The 20,998-nt window shown below is 56.5% G+C and overlaps 1 protein-coding gene across 1 annotated transcript in view; it reads right to left on the reverse strand.

Annotated features, from left to right (window-relative positions):
• Positions 1-251: 251 nt before the first annotated feature.
• Bsn (bassoon presynaptic cytomatrix protein) overlaps positions 252-20,998 on the reverse strand; it is a 96,536-nt gene continuing 75,789 nt past the window's right edge. The window contains exons 5-12 of the mRNA XM_052720694.1: positions 13,927-20,574; positions 9,761-11,840; positions 8,646-9,475; positions 8,415-8,514; positions 7,695-7,826; positions 7,449-7,503; positions 7,006-7,098; positions 252-4,140 (exon numbers count right to left, since the gene is read on the reverse strand). Coding sequence (XP_052576654.1) covers positions 7,463-7,503; positions 7,695-7,826; positions 8,415-8,514; positions 8,646-9,475; positions 9,761-11,840; positions 13,927-20,574 — 9,831 coding nt within the window. The 3' untranslated portion in view covers positions 252-4,140; positions 7,006-7,098; positions 7,449-7,462. The remainder of the gene's footprint in view (positions 4,141-7,005; positions 7,099-7,448; positions 7,504-7,694; positions 7,827-8,414; positions 8,515-8,645; positions 9,476-9,760; positions 11,841-13,926; positions 20,575-20,998) is intronic.

Here is a 20,998-nt window from a genome sequence, read left to right on the forward strand (position 1 = left end):
CTTCGAACTCACGGAGATTCGCCTGCCTCTGCCTCCTGGGATTAAAGGCATATGCCACCACCGCCCGGCCATGGAGGGTCATTTTTAAATGGCTTGGTGTGTTCTCAGTCCCAGTTGTACCAACACTTCTGAAATTGTTCTCTTTCTCACTTTTTTTCTTTAACCATGGAGAATATTGTCACAAATTTGGGTATTTGCTTGTTTGGCTAAGAATTCCCACTTTAGAAGTCATCCCAAAGACAGTCCGGAGGTTGTTTATATCAAGTCCTTTTATTTTGATACCACAGAAATACCTTGTCACAATACAGGGGAGGGACACGGAAGTACCACGAGTTCTCACAGAGCACGGGAGGACGGCACACAGTTCACAAGGTCATGTGGAGGACTCGGGTCATTGCACTTACAACTGTAAACTTGTTTGTTTGACTTTGTACAGCACTCTTCCCCCTCAAATAAAGAAGGAGAGAAGGAAAGAGAGGGAAGGAAAAGCAAAAACAGGACGTGGAAGCTAGAGGAAAAATGTAGATGGCCACTACTCTCCAGGGTTCCACACTTGGAGAGGAGCTGATTTGACCCCAGAGGCTGAATGAGTCTCGTGCACGCACACACAAACACACACACATACATACACACACATTCATGTACACGTGCTTACACACACAGTATCTCACGACTTCTATGGCTCTCCGGTGCCACCCGGTGCATATGGTAGCAAGATGCTGGCACCCAGGGAGACAGAGATGGCATCTCCAAAGAGTTTCAGTTGATTAGATCTGTCCCTCCGACCCTGTTGGAGTCCGTGATGACAAATATTTACAGCATGGGAGGAGAAGGGCTAATAGGGCAGGACTGTACCATCATGGCAAAGGACCTGCCTGAAAAACTCCCCAAAGGCTCCAGAATACAGGCCGGAATTGCTGCCCTGCTGTTCTCTCATTGTGGGCCCTGAGACCATTTGTCCTACCTAAGAACTAGGAAGGCAATGGTAGAACTGCCACTATGAAGTGAGTGTGTTGAGGCCTTGGGCAGGCAGAGGAGGGGACCCTTACTTAGGACACTGAGGGGATATGGAGAAGGTCTGGACTCTACCCAGAGACTTCTTACCCATTTGGAGATGCTTACCATGTCCTACAGCAGCTACTCGCCTCAGGCTGTCATAGCCCCAGAGTCAACACAAGGGCCAGAATACCCATGACCTAGAAGACTGTTGCAGTCATCTTCACAAAGGGGCAAAGATCTGTCCTGGGGGTACAGCCAGAGATGTAGTGGCAGATATCAGAAATGTCAAACTCAGAGTTTGGCCAGAAAAGAAATTTGCTGAAAAGTTAATACTTTAGAGCCTAGTGGGCCTGCCAGAGGTTGACCTGCGGACATCCTGCCTGCTCTCAGCTCCTAGTCCAGTCCCTATGAGTGGAAAGGGTGACAGCCACGATCCCAAGTGTCTAAACAATGGGCACATCCCATCCAGATCTGGGCCTGTGTGGCTGAGTTCCTTGATGTGGCCTTCTTTCAGCCCTTGCTCAAATGGCCCTGCAGAGCCCAGGTCTGATCTCTAAGATGTCCCATAGCATGAAGAAAGCCAAATCCCAGGTACTCAAGGTCTTAAGTTTGACACAGCTTCAACTGTCCCATCAACAGTCGCCAAAGGTGGGACAGGATTCTACTCTGAAGGATTTGTAGGCCTTGAAAAAAGCATGAGCAATGTGGACCCCTGAGAAATGCATGGTACAGACCAGAGCACTCTGAAGGAACGTCAGACCTTGATGGGTCAGGCAGTTACTGTCCGCCCTACTCCTGGACCAGAGAGATGCTGATAACAGTGGAATACTTATGCTTCAGAGGAAAGGGTAGGCAAGTCCTGGGGACAGATGCAGAGAGGGCTACACAGGCCATTCAGTAAGTTTTGCTTTTGAGAAACCTGAGCTCAGCTTGATGCTGTTACGTGAGTGGTTGTTCTGGATATTTTCAGGCAGAGAGCCCATAGCCAGCTCTTCCTGAGCACCCTATGACCCTGGCTCCCGATCTCCTGGGTCACAGTCCTTTGAGACTCTTCATCACAGAGGAAAGGCATAGAGCAGGTTTAGTCAAGATCTAGGGATCCTAGGGTACACCCAGGCTCTGCTCCCAACTTCTGCCTTCCCACAGATGTGGCCCAGCTTTGCCTTTGAGCAGGTTTTCCACTACAAAGGGGTGGCTGGAGTCTTTGGCTCAGGCCTGGGGTAGGAGGGGGAAAGGATATACAAGTAGAAATCCTACAGCAACCCACAGAATATTCATACACACGCATCCTATGCAGGCTCCTATCACTGGCTATTTGAGGTTTCTTTTTATCTGCTATCATAGACAGATAAAGAACTGCAAGGTGTACAGGCCCCTCACTGCCCGCTCACTGCCTGCTCCATGGCCTGGCATACTCAGGTAGTTCTGGCAGGTCTTTACTAGCTTGTGCAGACATCAGGGAGAAGTGCTCCTGAAGGAGAGGTTTGGAGGCAAAAAGAACTCCAAGTGAGAGGGTCGAGCATTTAAAATAAATGAAATCGTGCAAAGAGTCTGCGAGCTGGGCGGCATGCTCCACTGCGAGAGACAGGCGGTGACTCACCCGGCAGCAGCGAGTCCTGCCACAGGTCAAACATGCCACAGACTTAGAATTTACACACACGCAGGCACGCACACACGCACGCACGCGCGCGCACACACACGCATGCTCTCACTTTCTCTGTCTCACACATACACATTCACATACACACAGAAAGTGGGGACCAGGATTGGTTGGGGTGGTGATATGAGCAGATCTATCCAGGTTCTCAACTGCGTGTTTGCAATTAACTCCTTATATGTAACATGGAATTTATTAAATATTAACAGTTGTCTTTGAGGGTTTATATTTCATTGCATAGAACATTAGAGATGAGACTGTGGCTGTGCCCGAGATGAAGGGAGGCCTCCAAGGGAAGGGCTTTGGGGAGGCATGCAGCCCAGTCCACCAGGTGAATGGACAGAATCACACTCCCCTTACCCCACGGGGCTCTGAGCCTTTCCCTTGGCTGGTGCGTAAGTCCTGGCTCCTCTGCTCTGAGCACACCCACTGCTGATGGCTTAAGAAGGACTGGAATTGCACAGTAAACAGGCGGGCTGCGGGGCCTCCCAGACCTCGCCCTGGGTTTGTGCTCTTGGTGGCCTGCTGCCTGCTATTGCTTCTAAATCAACATTTCTCCCTGTGCTGAGCAGGGGCAGAGCAGAGAGGAAACCAAACCATCAGTCACAAGGTGGTGGAGGGGAGAGACACAGGAACAAAAGCAAAGAAAAGAAAGGGAGAGAAAGAAAAATAAAACAAAAATAAATGTTCATGAGGTATACATGTAAATCAAACTGGAATGATTAAGGCTGTTCTTGAAATCAAAAGAAATCCCCAGGTGTACAGACGAGGAGCCGGCTGGTCGAGACAATGGCGGTGCTGCTGGGATGCTCACAATGGCTGGGGGGATGGCTTTAAGATGATGGCGGGATGCCTAGGGCGCCGCCATCCACGGGCTGGGAGGAGCCGCAGCCGGTGCCCACGCTGCTTGTCGGTGCTATGGCCTCTTACTTCAGCGATGAGACAGTGTTAGGTCCTAATGTTTGTAAAGTTCTCCCAAACCCATGCTGGCCATGTGGAGGCCTGCTCCAATGTCACCCAGAGGGCAGGGTGAAGGGGGCAAGGCCTTATGGCCACAGAGGATCTGGGCCAGCTGGAATGTGAAGGAAACGGAGCCTAGGGCCCCCAGCCCTCAGTCAAAGGCCCTCTCCAAGGCTGTGGAAAAACTTCTGGCATCTTAGAGGGAGGGCAGTGTGCACCCAAACTCTGTGTATAACGCATTGGCAGCCTGGCTGGCCAGGCCACAGGAGGCTGTGGGAAGAGCAGCAGCCACAGCAGCAGCAGTGTTCTGGTGAGGGCTCCTCTCTCCCAAGGACAGCTGGCCTGAGGAAGGCAAGGTCTCTGGAAAGACAATGGAAGGGCCCCCAAGCCAATGGTCCCACTGGTCCAGCAGACGCTTCACCTAGGCAGCTGCTGTTAGAAACCATCCCGTGTTCTGCTGAGGCCTGCCTGCTGTGGCCCACCCGGTGTGAAGCTTTGGGCAAGGGTTTGCCAGAGTGGAGATGCTTTGAAAAGAGGAGAGAGGGAGGGAAGAAAGGAAGATTTTTTTTAGGAACCCTGGGCATAGTTTCCCACCCTCCTCAGACCGTTCTCAGCCATTGCCGTGTGCAACAGCCAGGGCCCTCTTCACCAGAAGGTTCCATCCATCAAGGCATGGAGAGGTTAGCATTTGTGCAAGTTAAAGACCACAGAAAGAAGGATCAGAAGAAGGAAGAATCGGATCTCCAAGACAGGACCTCCTTTCCCTCTCTCCTATTTGAGACAACAGGGTCCCACTATATTGCCCAAGATGACACGAGAGTGACCCTCCTACCTCAGCCTATGGAGTAGCTGGGACCACAGGCATGTGCCACCACATCCAACTTGCCCTCTCTTTTTCCTTTTTTAGTGTGTGTTTGTGTGTGCGTGTGCGTGTGCGTGTGCGTGTGCGTGTGCGTGTGCGTGTGCGTGTGTGTGTGTGTGTGTGTAGATTAGAGGGTATCTTGCAGGAGATGGTTCTCTTCCACCTTCTACCATGTGGAATTCAAACTAGGATTCAAACTCAGGTCATCGGGCTTTGGCAGCAAGCATCTTTACCCTCTGAGCCCTCTTGCTGACCCTTGGCATTTATTTTGTAAGAAGAGTTCCTTCTTGTTTTGCTTAAGAGTATAGGAAGCCAGATATGATAGTGCACATTCATAATCCTAGCCTTAAGCAATGGAGGCAGGAGAATAACTAAAAGTTGATGATCAGCTTGGTCTACATATATTGAGTTACAGACCAGTCGGCCCTACAAATGAAATCCTGTCTCAAAAATACAAGAACAAACAAAAGAGTGAGAGAGATGAGGTTCTGTTTCAAAGACAAGCGTCTCCTAGCTCATCTCTGACATAAAAGACACCAGGAGATGGACACAGAGTAGCTTTGACCACGTAGCCCAATTGCTGGCCTAGTGCTGGAACCAGAGGGAGAGCTTAACCACAAAGTCGTGGTCTCAGTGGCCCGCCCACACCGTGGCAGGATGTGGAGCATGGTACACCTGTGCTACCTCTCCTTCTTGTAGTTCTCTGGCCCCAAACCCAGGCTGGGCCCTGCCCTGAGCCTGAGCTATGGGCTGTCGCCACCCCCCCCTGCCCTGAGTACCATCTGAGATTTTACATTTGTTCCAGGGAATGCTAAGAAAACGCTGAGCTGAGAGGGAACGTGGCCGGTGTCCACTGCCCTAGAGCAGAGCCAGGGAGGAGGCTGGCTGCGCTGGGGGTGTTGTCGCTAGCAGAAAGCCCAAGCTCCTTACATTGGCCCACAGTACCCACCCCAAATGGCTCCTGCCACTGTGCCCCTCTGCTACGGCTTGTTAGTGCTTGTCTTTGCCTGTCCTGAAGCCTCCCGCTCCACTCAATATCGGAGCCTTTGCCGGAACTGTGCCTTCTCAAACCTTAACTCTGACGACTTTCTTTAGGGCGGCTCTCACTGTTTCAGAAACTTCACACCGCTTGCCACCTCCAGAAGCTCCTTCCAAACTGATTTTTATTTATTTATTTTATTTGTTTACTTACTTACTCACTATGTGGCCCTGGCTGGTCTAGAACTTGCTCTGTAGACCAGACTGGCCTCAAATTCAGAGACTGTTTGCTTCTGCCTCCAAGTACTGGATCAAAGGTGTATGCTACCTTACATGGCTAAGTTTTTATTGTTTTTATTTTGAAACTTACTCTTTGTTTCCCTTAATGGACTGCAGACTCAAAAGGACAGGGACTGGGTTCTGATTCCTGTGTGTCTCCAATGTCTAAAACAGGGTTTGGCACATACCTGGGGCTTGACAAGTATTTATTGAGTAAATAAAGGAGAGATTGGACCTTTTCAGTGCCTCCATGCTCCTGAAATGACTGGCAGTCCTTGGGACGTCTGTCCCACGAGCAGGCCTGATCTAAGGAAGGGCACTTACTGCTCCAAGGCTCCCTTGAGTGACTGGCTGTGCGCCCCCACCATGCTCCCACAGATCTCCAGATTCTTAACTCCAGACTGGAAAAGGAGCAGGAGATGAGGAGCCTCATGCAGATGGCATGATAGATGACTCCTGGCTGTTCTCCCCCATTCTGGAGGAGGCACTTCCTCTTCTGTCCACAGAGGCAGGGCCAAGGCCAGGATCAGGGCAGGCTCCAAGAGGGGGCATCCCATCTTCCTTGGCCACTACACTCTAGGTAGAGAGGGCTTCTACCTGACTGAGCCTTCCCATTCTCTTGCTGAGCTGACCTAGAACGTGGCTGAGACTAGCTGACCAGTGACAGCTGTTCCTTTGTGTTCCTTTTCTGTCTGCCTCTCTCCCTAAATCACTCTTTCATCTTGTGAGATACAAGCACAACCCGTGAATCTAAGTGTCTTGACTTCATGCCCCAAACCACTAAGTTCTGCAGGGTTTGGAGACACCAGCACCAGGCATTAATGTCAACAATGAGAGCCACAGTCTGTCCTGTCCTCCAGAATGACTTTGAACTCAGTGTCCAGAATATAGACCTGAAGTTGTAGGTGTACAACTGGTTTCACTGGGCCCTCTCCCAAGGAAAGCTGGTTTACTACAGCCACACTGCCTCTGAGGGGGGTTGCTAGACACATCCCAGCTGGAAGAAGCATACCAGGTCCTTTTTAGTTCATACCTTCAAGAATGGGGCCCTTCACCCACTTTTCTTGCTATCTTTTTTTTTTTTTTTTTTCTGAAACAGGGTTTCTCTGTGTAGTTTTGGTGCCTGTCCTGGATCTCACTCTATAGACCAGGTTGGCCTCGAACTCACAGAGATCCGCCTGCCTCTGCCTCCCGAGTGCTGGGATTAAAGATGTGCACCACCACCGCCTGGCAACTTTTCTTGCTATCTTAACCTGGTCCTGACACTCACTGTTATACGCAGAGTCCAGAGCTGCGCCCAGGTCTTTGACTCCAGAGATTTTTCCACAGCAATGATACCATCTTTCTTCAGGTCTTCAGGAACCTGAGGAGCATTACAGAGGAAGGCTGTGAGGTCCACAGCATGGCCTGCTTCCTATAGCCCAAGATAGCCCATCACTTTAAGTACTGCGGGAGGGCTGGGATGGGCAAAGGGACATTAGCCCCGATTTCCTTCTGCTGGGGACCTGTACTGAGTTGGCCCCATGTCTGCGGCTCTGTGGAGTGTCCTTGTTCTTTCTCTTTCACACTCCAGGAGAGCACACTGTAGCTCTCACTGTGCCATCCACTGAAGACTGGACTCTTCCCAGAGGACTCCCGCTTTGGGATTTCAGAGGTCCCCCAACCACCAGTAACTCAGGCCTTTCCCAACATATGACAGGTGCAAGCACTCACCCTTCTGGACACAATCACCAGAACGAGGAAAATTTTTTGCCAAAAGCAGAGACAGCTGTGACACAGAAAACAGAGCGAGACGTCAGGGAACCGGGCCAGACTCCTTCTCGTCAGGGCCATTGGTCGCAGTAAGGCCCAGGGAACGAGGACTACCCAGGAAACACTGGGTACCAGCGGGTGGTCTGTGTCCTGGTGACATGACCCCCCACCTCCACCCCATGCGGACCGACCCCGGGCAGTATATACCTTCTGTCAGTTTCCCAGCTTGCTCTGCTGCTCCACCGGGGAGGATCTTGGAGAATACACTCTCCCCATCTGCCCCTGGCTGACCCGCAGGTGCTCCTGGGGTGCCCCCAGGCCTGGCTCCAGGTTTCACCCCTATAGGAAAGAAAGCATTGTCATGAACAACACCGTGGCTCATTGTCCGAGGTCTGAGGAGAGGGATCTGAACACAGGTGACCTGGGAGGTAGAAGAAGGTGGGCTAGAGGGATAAAAAGAGGAAGAGGAGAATAGGAAGAGGAGAAAGGCTGGGAGGGGCAGGATTAGAGGAGACTGTAAAAGTTAACGGGCGGAGAAAGATGAGGGGACAGAGTAAAGGAGGGAAGGGTAAGGAAGGGGAGAATAAGAAGCTCAGCCGGGCGGTGGTGGCACACGCCTTTAATCCCAGCACTCGGGAGGCAGAGGCAGGCGGGTCTCTGTGAGTTCGAGGCCAGCCTGGTCTGCACAGTGAGTTTCAGGTCTGCCAAGGCTACATAGTAGGACCCTGTCTAAAAAAAAAAAAAGGCATAGCTCTGGTCCTTGCTCTCTAGTGCCTTTGAGGATGGAGTTCTCACTGGTCCAGGCTCATTTCGGGTAGAAGGTCCACAGTCTCCTGGGTACTTATGGGAGATTCGTGAAAACATGGGGGAAGTGAGGTACAGGTTTGGTATGGGAAGACCAGCCTGAGTGTTCTGGGCATAGCTCACCTGTGGGTCCAGGTCCTGGAGCGGGCTGGGCCTGAGGAGCCCTTCCCTGTTGGGGGGCTTTGGCTGCTGCTTTGGAGCTGCTCGCCTGTTCTGCACGTGGCTGCAACACAGAACCTGTAGCTGAGATCCTGCTCACCCCCACCCCTGCCCTGAAACCACAGGGACATCCAAACTTTAATTGTAGCATCTGCCCTAGGGGAGTCGGGGACCCAGGCACAGGAGCTAACTCACCAGTCCTGCTGGCTGGGGCCCGGGGGCTGCGGTGGGGCCTGGCTGAGGTTTCCCTGCTGGCTGGCTGGCAGCAGGGGCTGAGCCCCGGGTGGTTGGCTGGCTCTGCTGCTGCAGCCGAGCCTGTGATGGAGCCTGCTGGGGAGCTTGTTGCCCAACACCTTGCTGTTGCTGCTGCTGCTGTTGTTGCTGCTGCTGCTGCTGCTGCTGTTGCTGTGGCTGTGGCTGGCGTGATGCTGTGCCTGAGGGCATCTGCCTGGATGACTGCGGCTGTGACTGTTGTGGTCCTGGAGCTGCCTGCCGGCCTTGCATCTGTGGCTGTGACTGGGGTTCTGGCTTTGGCTGCAGCGCAGTGGTCCCAGAGTGGGCCTGCCGGGAGCCCTTCTTGCTGTCTGAGGCATGATGGTATGCCGACGGAGCACGGGATGGCTGTGAGTAATCAGCAGAGCTGGGGTACCCAGGCTGACCCTTCTTCTGCATGGCAGGGGCAGGGCTGGCCTGAGGGTGAGGTCGGGTCTCGTGGCGACCCATGTCCCGAGCATGTGGTTTGGCAGCACGCCGTCCTGGCTCCTCACCAGCGTGGCGGCCTGAGTGCCTCCCGTGGTCACTGTGGTGCCGGTGTTCCTTGGCTGAGGTGTGGCGGCCTGGACCACCCTCATCATGAGGCCACAGGCCCTCCTCAGGGGGCTCATCGTAGTCATGGTAGCTGTGCCTGGCAGGGCCTCGCTTCTGGGAGGAGGAGACTGCATGACCCCCATGGTGCCTGAACCGGTCGGAGCGGGCATCTCGGGGCTTATCAAACCAGTCTGTCTCCTCCTGGCCCAGGTGATACGCTTCAGAGACCAAAAACAGAACACCATCAGCCCCTGGCTAGCCAGAGAGGAGACCTAGCTGAAGCCATGCAAGGGAACCAAAGAGTGGATACCACAGCCACCAGCAGGTCACTAGGTCCCCACCCTCCAACAACCAGGAACCAGGGTACAGGGCCACCTGCAGCAGGAACCACAGATGAGATGCCAAGACAGACTCTGCTGGGACATCTTGGGGCCCGGGGTCCCACAGGCAGGCAGACCCCCAGGTGCTGAGCATTTGCAGAAATCACCCCCAGCTGCCATTACCTTCGCTGTCAGAAACCACGCAGTGGGAATCATCCAGGATGTAGCCCTCCTCACGCTTATATGCGTGGGCCCGTGGTCCATCCTTGACATGTTCCTGGACGTCAGGCATGGAATGGCTGGAGCAGAACTGTGGGCAGGTATCCCCAGGAGGAAGAGAGCCCCCTGCAGGGCGGGGCCGCCCTAAGGGGCTGACAGGACTCTCCTCTTCAGAGGCCTGGCTCCTCATGGGTGGCCGTGCCCGGCCGTGGGCCATGCTCAGGGATGAGGGCTTGGGGCCCCCCTTTTGAAGTCGCTCCACAGCCTCCCGTTCCCGCTCATACCCTTTGCCTCGGCCACTGAAATCATGACTAGACAGCTTCTCCCCACTGTATGCTGATGCCACCCGGGACCGGCTGCTACCACCATACATGCGGTCATCCTCTTCTGCTGTGTCCCGGCTGGACACCCCGTAGTACCTCTGCTGTTCATACACATTCTTCTTGAGCCCATAGGTGATTTCATCCTGGAACTTTCTGCCCCGAGAGGTCAGGCTACTGCTGACAGTGGGTGTGGGATAGGAGGCCAGGTCTGACTCCACATCCTTGGCCTCCTCAATAGGCGAGAACTTGGAGATCTTTTGTTCCATGCCTTGCTTCCGGTGCTTGCTACGCTTTGAGGAGATGGCAGCTGGGGCCAGGCTCTTAGAGGGATGCTTGGGCCCCATGGGCCCTGGACCATACTTCTCTGCTCGAGCCCCATGTCTATAGTCACTCTCACCGTAATAGTGGGTGCTGGCTGGTCGGCCATTGCTCTCCAGGCTCCGGTGATGGCCAGATTTCCCACGGGGGTCATATGAGTCCTCCTCAGATTCTTCCTCACCTCTGCCATAGCAGCAGGGCAGTGTGGGTCCCTCAAGGCCAGCTGGTTCTCCGGGCTCTTTCCCAGGACGCCCACTGACTCCCCCTGGCCCCAAAGGCTCCAGCCGTTGGCTCTCTGCGGCAGTGGGGGCGCTGTCCTTCGTCAGCTCACTGATGTCATCAATCATCACATAGTTTCGAGGAACATTCTGCTCCAGACTGGTGTAGTGGGAGTCAGAGGGATAAGCAGGGGCTGGGCTCTGGCTCACACTGCTTCGGTCACTGCCCCGGGGATGCTCGGGGGCTTTGCCCTGTTCATAGCTGCTGCTCACTGCTGGACTGCCGTAGCTAGTTTCAGAGGGGGCTGAAGACATGGTCACAGCAGGGCTGGTGATCACCTCATAATTGGTGGGTACCTTCTGCTCCAAGTCAGCTAGTGAGGTCTGACGTGGCTTCTGGTGGGGGGCACGACTGTCCGCTTGGACTGGGAAAAGAGTGCTCTGGGTGGTTGGCATGGGAGTTGGGGCTGCATAATGGCCCGTGGGGTGGAAAGCCTGCTGGCTCGGCAGGCCAGGCTCAGCTGGATAACTGGTTCCAGGAGGGAAAGTAGGTGCTGGGTACGTGCTAGGGCCAGTGTAGGTGGGTGCCTGGTGGGCTGGAAATCCGTTCTGAGTTGGTCCGCTACTGCCTGCGGTGTACTGTGGGGCTGCAGGTGGGAACCGGGGCTGCTGGAAGGCAGCGGGGCCGGAGGGGGTGGCAGGCACAGCAGCCGCAGCAGGGTAGTCCACATACTGGCCAGCGGGCGTGGTGCAACCCTGGAGCCGCAGCTGGTTGAGCTCACTGTCAGACAGGTAGTCACGATGCTCACCAAGGCCACGTAAAGGTGGGTAGTCACGGCCACCCCGGTCTTTGGCCAAAGACTCTTTGCGCTGGGTGATGCCCAGCTCTAGGTACTTGAGCTTGGCATCGATCTCCTTCTCCTCCTCGTCCAGCTCCGCCTGCTTCTTGCGCAGCTTGGTGGACTCATGCTCCACCAGCCGCAGGTCCCGGTCCAGCTCCCGGAGCAGGCTGGCCTTGGTAGCAGGGACGGTGGTGGGCCCCGCCAACCCTCGCTGCAGCAGACTGGCTGCATACAGCTGTGAGGGTACCTGGCCAGCCAGGGGAAGGTGCGCTTCCTCTGGAGGGGGGCTGGGCAGTGTCCGCTTCACCTTGCGGACCAGGCCGTTGGGTGGCAGCGCCGACACCTGAGACAGAGGGAAGGTGGGCAGCACTGAGACCCGAGGTGTGGGTGACTTTGAGGCATGGGGTAGAAGAACCAGGTCTGGAGGTTCTCCAAGGCAGGAGCTGGGCTCCACACTGTTGATGCCCTGCTTACCAAGCAGCCTCAGGGTCTCCCCTGCCCACCCTCTGGTCTGGGCTTCTTTGCCATGAAGGGAAGTCCTATGGTCATTTTACAGTCCTTTCCAAAGCTTTGGGCAACAGGTAGGTGGTGGGGGTCGGACTGCGTTCTGTGTTGTGCGCAGTAGCTGTAAGAAGCCCTGCACATCTCCAGTAGGCTTGCCTGTCACTGAGGTGAGGACCTAGCATCCTAGGGGGCTGAGGGCCGTGGGAGTCAAGGAAAGGAGGAGTGTAGTGGCAGGTACTAGATCCACCAGGCTCCTTTAGGAACAGGATGACAGGGAGGGGCACGTGCTAACTGTGTCAGTTGTTTATAGGCGCAGAGTCTATGCTTCCTGCCTCGCTCCTCTCCAGAGCAGGATGCTGCTGGGCTGCCTGCCCACCTTCCTCCTCTAACCATCCTGCACTACCCTCTGCCACACCTAAGCTGTGCTCCAGTCCAGCCCCAGCTCCCCAAACCCTCCATCAGCCAACTTCTCTGTACCAGCGGCACAGCAGCTTCCTGCTCGAGGCTCCCCTGCTGCGCTCTCTCTAGCCCCTCAGGGCTGCAGAGGCTCGCATTGCCTGAAGACCCTGCTGATGGAGTGCTCACCCTGGATTCTCTTTACCTCCAGCTCCCAACCTTCCAGAATGCCCCACTCTTCTGGATTTCCTATGCCACCAAAATCCCCCAAATATACTGGAGACTGACCCCAAGATTCCTACTTATTACCTTGCCAAGCAGCTCCATGAAAAGTCCCCACCTTTCACAGGTGTCACAGAGAAAATGACAGTCTGATCTCAAATTTTAAAACAAATGGAGCCTTTAGTGGGATCCATTTAGCTTTTAAACTCCTTATCATCTATCTTTTCATATTTTGGCCACACACCTTGAGTGTCCATCAATATCCTGGTCCCACACGGCTAGCCCATGGGGACCTGTGTGCTTGGAACCAGGACCTGCCTCTTTGACCTGCCGTCCTTGCCAGCCCTACCAGGACCCTTCACTACACACCTCTACAACCACCATCATCTCCACAAACTCACCCCAGTGCTCCAATTTCCTCTGTATACACTCAGAAAATGAGCAAATAAATCTCACAGTGCCTCCGGTTCCTATGTCCTCTCCCTGGTATCTCTTCCTTTGGCCTATCACCCCAGATTGCATCCTGGGAACTCTGAAATACCCACCATGTTCTGGTTCACCTCCCCAAACCTTCAGAGACTTCAGGAAAAGCCAGCCTTCCTCAACCTTGCACTGAGAGTGGTCAGCATTAAATCTTCCCAGTCTCCAACTCTCCACCACTAGAGCCCGTGGCCAGGCTCGCTCTCACGGTTCTAATACGTGACTGGAAACTGAAGCCATAGACGAGGAGCCTTTACTGTGTTAGCGGGACAGACAGGTTTGGAAGCAGTTACTGGGGAAGGTGGAACAGGGACTACAATGAAGCACAGGATGTGCCTGTGGCCCTCCAGATGGGACTGGAGTGCTGGGCCACGGCTGGGCAGTGAAGCCACCTAGAGACGGGAAATGGGGCACAAGGCAGCCTGAACCGTGTTATTGATTTCTCACAGAACATCCATAAATAAGGCTTGGAGTGGAAAGTGCCTAGACTGGAGGTGAGAACTGAAGAGGATTGGAAGGAGGTAACAGAGCTGGACAGTGTACAGGTAGTGAAGGGACGGGGCTGTGGAGAGGCTGAGGTTTCTGGTGGAGTGTCTGGGTAGACGGCTGTGGGGGCCTATGTGTGTCTGTATTCCTCCGGGCTGGCCTTGCTGAGCTATGGACTCTATCAGATGTGCACTGAGGAACTTCACTCCTCAACTCCTTCCCCTGGGCCTTTGGAGCCAGAGGTGACTCCATTCCCACCCCAGAAGAAACCCCTCCCTCTGGGGCCCCTCAGGCTAGAAATAGACCCTTGTCCCACCCTGGACCAGCCCCTGTGCCCATACCTGGCTACCTAGTCCCCCCTGGTGCTGGTAGAGGGAGAATCTCTCTTTGGCGGACTCCTCTGCGGTGGGGCTGAGGGGCTTAGGGTCAGACAAGGACCGCTGCAGGGTCTTCACGGGGCGAGGCAGAGTCTGCTCTCGATGGGTGATGTCAGTCATGAGGTGCTTCTGGGGACTCACGTGAGCCTTGTTCAGCCTCTCACTGGAAGCAAACGAGGTGTCCAGGAGCCGGTGTGGGGACAGGGGTGAGACCGGTGAGTAGAGCACTTGTGGAGACTTAGGAGGCTGCCGGCTCACAAGCTGCGAGAGGGACTCCGGGGGCAGGTGGGCCTGGTACCCGATCTCCAGAGGATCCGGCTTCTTCTTTTCAAATCTGCTTAGGGGTCCTGGGGTGACGATCTGGATGCCCGGCAGGTAGGGGCTGATGGCAGTTGGTCCTACAAGCTGCGGCCCAGCCACACCCTGGGCCTGCCCATCTGGTTCTGTCTGGCAGGCCAGGCTCTCCCCACGCCCAGTCTTTTCTGGTGCCGATATGTATCTGACGATCTCCACCTTGGGGTCCGTGGCGGCTGTGATGTGGATGGCTGGAGAGACCCTGGGCAGCTGGTCAGGCTCCGTCTGTACAGAGCAGTCGCTGATGGTCTGGATGCCTACGCTGCTCACGGCCCTGGCGGCGGCGGCGGCGGCGGCGGCGGCTGAGGCGGTGCCATCATGTTTGCTGTCGGAACCTGAGTCCGAGTGGCGGGAAAGGCGAGACCTGCGGCGGCGTACAGGTTGCTCCCATTCGGCATTGTCTTCATCGTCTGTCTGCACACTACAGTCAGCGCTGCGCCGCGTCCTGCGCCTCCGGGTCAGAAGGTAGCGGCCCTCGCCCTCCTCCTCATCTGTCTGAACGCTGCTGTCGGCAATCCTCCTGACCGTGCAGGGCTCAGGCCCTGACTCTGCCTCACAGGCGTCTCTCAGGCGTGGCATCGAGTGACGCTTCTTGATGACACTGCGGCCTGCCTCCCACTGCTCCTCGGTTTGCAGCGACATGTCCGAGGCCGAGCTGGGGAGGCCCCGGTGCAGTACGGGCTCACGAGGCTGCCCAGGCCCTTCAGTCCCTGCCATGGCAATGAAGGCTGTGTGGGTCAGTGGTGGCCAGTACTGGCCATTCTGAGCCAGCTCAGGGGCAGCTGGGGGAGGCCCTCGGCTAGGTGCCTCACAGGTGGCAGGGAAGGGGGCCTTCTGCCGCTGTTTCTGTTCCTCTAGCTGCTGTTGCAGCTGCTGCTGCAGTTGCTGGATCTGCTCCAGCTGCAGCCGCTGCTGTGCCAGCTGCTCCCGCTGCAGTGCAAACTGGGCCTGGCGTTCTTCTTGCTGCTGCTGCAGCACATGCTGCTTGATGGTCTGGAGCTCCTGCAGCTCTCGTTGCACCAGAAGCTGTTCTTCCTCACGGTGCCTCTGCAGCTCCACCCTCTCTCGCTCCAGCTCCTCCTGCAGCCGCAACTGTCGCAGCTTTTCCAACTCTACCCGCTCCCGCTCCAGCTGCAGCAGCTGCTCCTGTTGCTTCCGCTGCCGCTCCTCCTGAGACGCTTCCTCCTTCTCAACCCCAGGCCGGCTGAGGACTCCGCTGCCACCCGCTGCGGCAGCGGCATCTCCTGGTGGCTTCTGGCCAGATGGTGGGGCAGGGGCAGGGGCGACTGGGGCTTCCTTGACGGCAGCAGGGGCAGCTGTGGAAAGAGGTTCTTCACGAGCAGCCCCTGCTGGCAGCTCCGGCCTGGGTGGGCCGCCTGCCCCCGAGGCCTTGGCAGCAGCAGGCTTTCCCAGATAGACAGGCCCCTCAGCAGGTGGGATGCTAGAAGCGATGGGGAATCGACTTGGTGCAGGGTATCGGTAGAGCCCTGCTGGTCCAAGAGGTACCCGAGGAGCAATCATGGGCACACGGGTCAGGCTGGTAAGGGGCACAGCTGTGACTCCACCAGATACATAAGGCCTGTACATGCCACCGCGCACCATGGGCCGCAGTACTGAGGCAGGCTGGGTGGTGATGGGCAGGGTTGCAGCAATCGGGGTATTGATAGTTGAGTAGATCATGCCGTCGGCCGCTCGCACTGTTGCTGTGGATGGGAGCAGTTGTCTGATTGCTGTCCCCTGGCTTGCCGCAGGCCCATACTGAGCAAGGTTCCCAGGGCTTGGTTGTCCCTCTGGGAAGGTGGGGTTGCCAAGGAGGCCAGATCTGAGGGGAGCCAGACCCTGTGGAGCCCCATGCTGGGGCTGGTACTGCACAAGGTCAGGTCCACCACTCCCACTGCCATGCCGCCCACCGTACTGGTCCATGGAGTTGAGGGCAGCACACATGCGGCTGATCTCTCGGGCTGTGGTGGCACTGTACTGGGCCAGGCTGGCCTCCTGAAAGCCAACTGCATCTCCCCGTGGGCCATACCGGTGGTCTGAATAGATGTTTGACACTGAGCTATAGCGCCGCATGGGAAGTGGGTGAGTCAAAAGGTCTGTGGGATGACGCAGGTCCGTGAATGAGCCGTACTGTAAGCCCTGCCCTAAGTAGCGCCCATCTGCGAAGCCTAAGCTGTAAGAGTGCTTCAGTGAGCTGAGGTCCACAGCTGAATCTCTTCCAGGGCCCTGGAAGAGCTGCCCAATCCTGTGGGCATGGTAGTTGAGGCCAGCTTCAGCCAAATTGGTGTCAGACATGGAGGAATATAGCCTTCCAGGAAGGCCCTGTGGGTAAGGCCTCTGTTCTTCATGGGGCCCAGGGCCTACTACCCCCTGTGCCCGGAAGGTGAGGGGATCGGGGGGCTCAGGGTCTCTGGGACTGTAGAAGGGGCCACTGCTTTGGCCAGGTAGGGTGGCATCTGCCACACTCTTGTCAGGGGCACTGGGGGCAGGATGGAAGGTCCCAGTGCAGCTACTGCCAAAGGGGAACTTGTAGACCATGTCGCAGCATGCCAGCTGGCTCTCAGGCCGCATTCCAGTGAGGTCCAGGGCACCTGCTGGCTCTTCTGGGAGCAGTGTAGTCACGGTGCCAGCTGTACCCTCTCCCATCTGCACCACCACTGTGTGTGGCTTCCTGGCACCTGGCAGAGCGTGTGACCGGAGCTCTGCAGGAGTAGCCCTGTGGGGCTCGCCACCAGGCTCTGGCACTGGTCCTGGCTTGAGACTAACACTCTGGGCAGTGCCCATCTGAGTGATCAAAATGTCCCTTCTGGCCAGAGGTGCTACCTGGTTGGGAAGATTATACCTGGCAAATTTAGGCTCTCTGGGTCTTCCCCGGGGCCCACCTCGGTATGGGGCTGTCTGGACAGCCTGTTCTACTTGTTTGACCTGGGCCAGGCAGACAGGGCTACCTGAACCCTGGCCAAAGTCAAGGCGGCTCTGGAAAGGGTCTCCATATACCACCGGTTGCTTTTGCTGAGCCATGAGCACAGATGAGGCCATGGTGATGCTCACGGTGGTGGCAGTGGCCAGGAAGGTGTGCGTCTGCTCTTGGGCATTGAGGTTAATAACTAGAGGCTGCACAGCAGTTGACTGACGTCCTGGAATTGGATCCAGGGCAAGGCCGTACTTCCTTGCTTCCACAGCAAGAGAGGTCAGATCCATACCCTGGTCGGTGAGGATGATGGGCGTGGGCTTGACAGCTGTACGAAGATCTACCACTGCGCTGCCCGGGGGCCTGGGGCCTGGCTCAACTCTAGATGTTCCAGGGACAGAGGAGATCCGGCACAATGAGATGTTTTCGGCAGGGAGGGCACCCCAGCCGTATAATGCCAGGGGCCCATCTGCACCAGCACTGGGTGCTCGTGGGAAACCGGGTGGCCCAGCTGGTTCTGAGGGCATCTGGGACGCACTTGGAGGTGTCGTCTGGCTGTAGCCGTGGGAGGTGGGCTGAGCGTCAGTAGGTGAGCACGGCGGGGAGGTAGAGGCGCTGGCATGTACCATTCTGGTCTGACTAGCAGCGTCCGATGCCAGCGTGATGACCATGAGAGGAACCTCCTGGGAAGACTGCTGCCACACCAAGCGAGGGGTGCTAGGTCGGTGTGGCGTCTGCGTGCCTTGGGCTACCACGGGGGAGGGTGTGCCAGGGCTCCGAGGAATGTCCGAGGAAGGTGTTGCGCTTGGTGTCTGTGTAGAGAACTCTGCCGTGGCCCTTGAGCCCGACTTGCCTGGTGAGAATGTGGGGCTCTCTGAGGGTGTGGATGGAGAGAGAGGTGGGCTAGAGCCTGTAAAGTACGAATATCCCCGAGAAGGCTGGGGGGTACCAACCTCAGCATCAGCCCCACTCAGAGGCTTCTCTCTGGGGGCCCGTCCACCTGCAGTAGGGCCACTGGGAGCCTGGGGCAGCTCCTCCGTTTGGGACCCATAGTTAGCAGTGGTTGGGGTCTGTCCATAGCTGTGCACTGTGGAAGAGGGTGATGGGGTCCGCTCTGAGCCAGCTGGGGAGGTTGGAGTCATATACCCTCGTGGGAGGCTGGCTGGACAAGGGGCCATAACTGTGGTGGCTGGAGTCCCAGGGCCTTGGGAAAAGGTCATGCCTACCTCCTTAGAGGCCAAGCTGGGGGACAAAGGAGAGCTGTGGAGCTTGAGAGTGTCCTGAGGCTCTTTTGCAAAATGCTGAGTGACTCGGACGTCGGGAATAACTCGGCCTCCACTGCTGTCTGAGGAGGTGGCCGTGGAAAACGACACAGGAGCAGCCAGTTGGGTAGGGCTAGTTCCAGGGGTAAGTGGGCCACCATTTTGCTTCATTGGGTCCAGGTATGCACTCTCAGCATTCAGAAACTGCTTCTCCTTCTTTTTGTCCTCAGTGAAAGCCAGATCCCGCGAGGAGGCTTGCCGCATACGGGCTATGCTCTGTGATGTCTGAAGGATCTCCTCATAGACAGCTGCCCCGAGGCCTGCAGGTGTACCTTCTGCAGCAGGCTGAGAAGCCCTGCCGTAGTCATGGTCTTGGGTGTCTTGATAGTCAAAGGAGCCCTGCCCCCGGGGGCCTGTGGGCTGAGAGGGGCCCCCATGGGGTCCCCGGGCCCCTGCCACCTGACCCTGCTGTCTCTGGAGCAGCTCAGCTTTTCTCATCATATCCTCATAGGCCTCTTCGGCACTCTTAAGGGGCCGTCCGGAACTGGGTGTGGTGGAACTGCCTGAAGGTGTCTCAGTTGGTGAGTAGAGGGACATGAAGGCGGGCAGGTTGTACTCGCTGCCCGATTTGTAGAGTCGAGTGGGGCCGCCATCCAGGGTCTCAGCCTCTGAGTCGAGGGAAGGGGAGGGGGAGTACTCGGAGCAGGAAGAGCGGTGCAGCTCCTCCATCTCTGCCGCCTGCCTCAGCTCCTCTGTGGGGGACGCATCTTCGATGGGTGACAGGTTACTAGGTGGTGTCTTGGAGCGTTCACGTCGCCGCTGAGCCCGAAGCTCTTCCTTGTCGCGCCGAGTCTTGCGGGCTGTGCTGCGAATTCGCTGCTGTTCCACCTCCCGCATCCTCTCCTGCTCACGCAGTAGTTCCTCTTCCTCCCGGAGCTCCTCCTCCTCGGAAGAGTCCTCGATGGTGGGCAGCAGGGGCCCGTGGGGCCGGTGTCGGGCCTTGCGCTGCTGCTTCGCTTCTTCTAGCCTCTGCCTGCGGCTGGGGCTGCTGTCACTGTCCTCCTCCAGTGAGGACAGGGAGGTGGGGGAGGTGCCAGACGTATAGCTAGGTGTGGAAGCAGGCAGGGTAGAGGAGTGCTCCCCACGGGAGCGGTCTTCGGGTGAGCCTGTCAGGCTCTCCATCTCCAGCTCGGGTTCCCGGTCCAGGCTGGGATCAGGACCTTGGCCCAGGTCCAGCTCATGACCATAGCTACCTGTGCTATTGAGCTCAATGGTTTTAAAGCGTCGCAGACCTCCCTGAAGGGCTCCACTGCCATCAGTGGGCTCTGCCGGGCCTCCCTCGGATAGGAGTTCCTCATAGCCTGTGGTAGCATTATGGGGTAGGCGCCTCTTGGGCACCGCTACTGATTCTTGGCTCGATTCAGGCCTGGGCCTGGCACTCCCCTTCTGGGTGCTGTGTCTGGCCAGGCCTCGCCCGGAGACAGCAGTGTCGTCTTCCTCTAAGTTGTCTTCCTCAGCGCTCATTTCTAGGATCTGACGTCGCATGAACTCCTCGTCTGTCATTTCTGCCCGGGCTGGGGGCTGGGGTGGAAGCGGAGACAGGCCGCCCTCGCTGCTGTCCTCCACGTAGTCGTGCCTTAGCTGGCTGCCAAAGTCATCTGAAGACTCGGCTGTGTCCTGCTGTTCCCTCTGATGCCCCCATGCCAAGGAGTCATCTTCCTCCTCTAGGATATCCCCCAGCTCCTCATCAGAGTCGAAGGCCTCGGGCATGATGGACAAGGAGTGGGGACGCCGTTTCTGGTCGTCAACAGCACGGCTACGGGGTGGCTTGCTCCACTCACCGCTGGGAGCCACAGCCTGGGCCTCTAGTGAAGGGCGCATGCTACTCCCCACTTTGTGGAGCTCTGAGGGGCTGGGTGGACGTGGCCCCGTCACCCCGGCACTGTCGAGCTGCTCCACTTCTTGCTGAACGACCCCTGTGATCTCACTCTGGGAGCTGGAGACACCATCGGAAGAATAGCCTGTGTCACTGAGGCTCTGTGGGCTCCGAGACAGGTCCTGAGTGTAAGGCTTGCTGACGGGTTCCTGCAGTAGGGTGAGAAGCAGATGCTTACTCCTAGCCCTCTCTGTCAATCCCAGGGACAAGGGAAGGGGCCCTCCACTTCCCAAGGGCTTTCTTTCTCTCTGAGTAACTTACAGATCCACAGCAAGCTCCAAGAAGCTCTAGGTCTTCAAAGAGAAACTTTACTGGATCAAAGAGTGGGAAATCGGCAAAATGCCAGCCTCAGGACATGTCTCACTCTCACAGTCTTCAGACCTGCTGACCTTTTTGTTTGTTGTTTGTTCCTATTTTTGAGAGAGGGTCTGGTCTCTCTACATAGTTCTGGCTATCCTGGAACTCACTATGTAGACCAGGCTAGCCTCGAACTCACAGAGATCTGACTACCTCTGCCTCTAAAGTACTGGGATTAAAGGCGTGAGCCAACATACCCAGCAATCTGCTGAAATT

This window comes from Peromyscus californicus, unplaced genomic scaffold, assembly GCF_007827085.1.
Source record: "Peromyscus californicus insignis strain IS unplaced genomic scaffold, ASM782708v3 Scaffold_11__1_contigs__length_118956290, whole genome shotgun sequence".
NCBI classification, from domain to species: domain Eukaryota; kingdom Metazoa; phylum Chordata; class Mammalia; order Rodentia; family Cricetidae; genus Peromyscus; species Peromyscus californicus.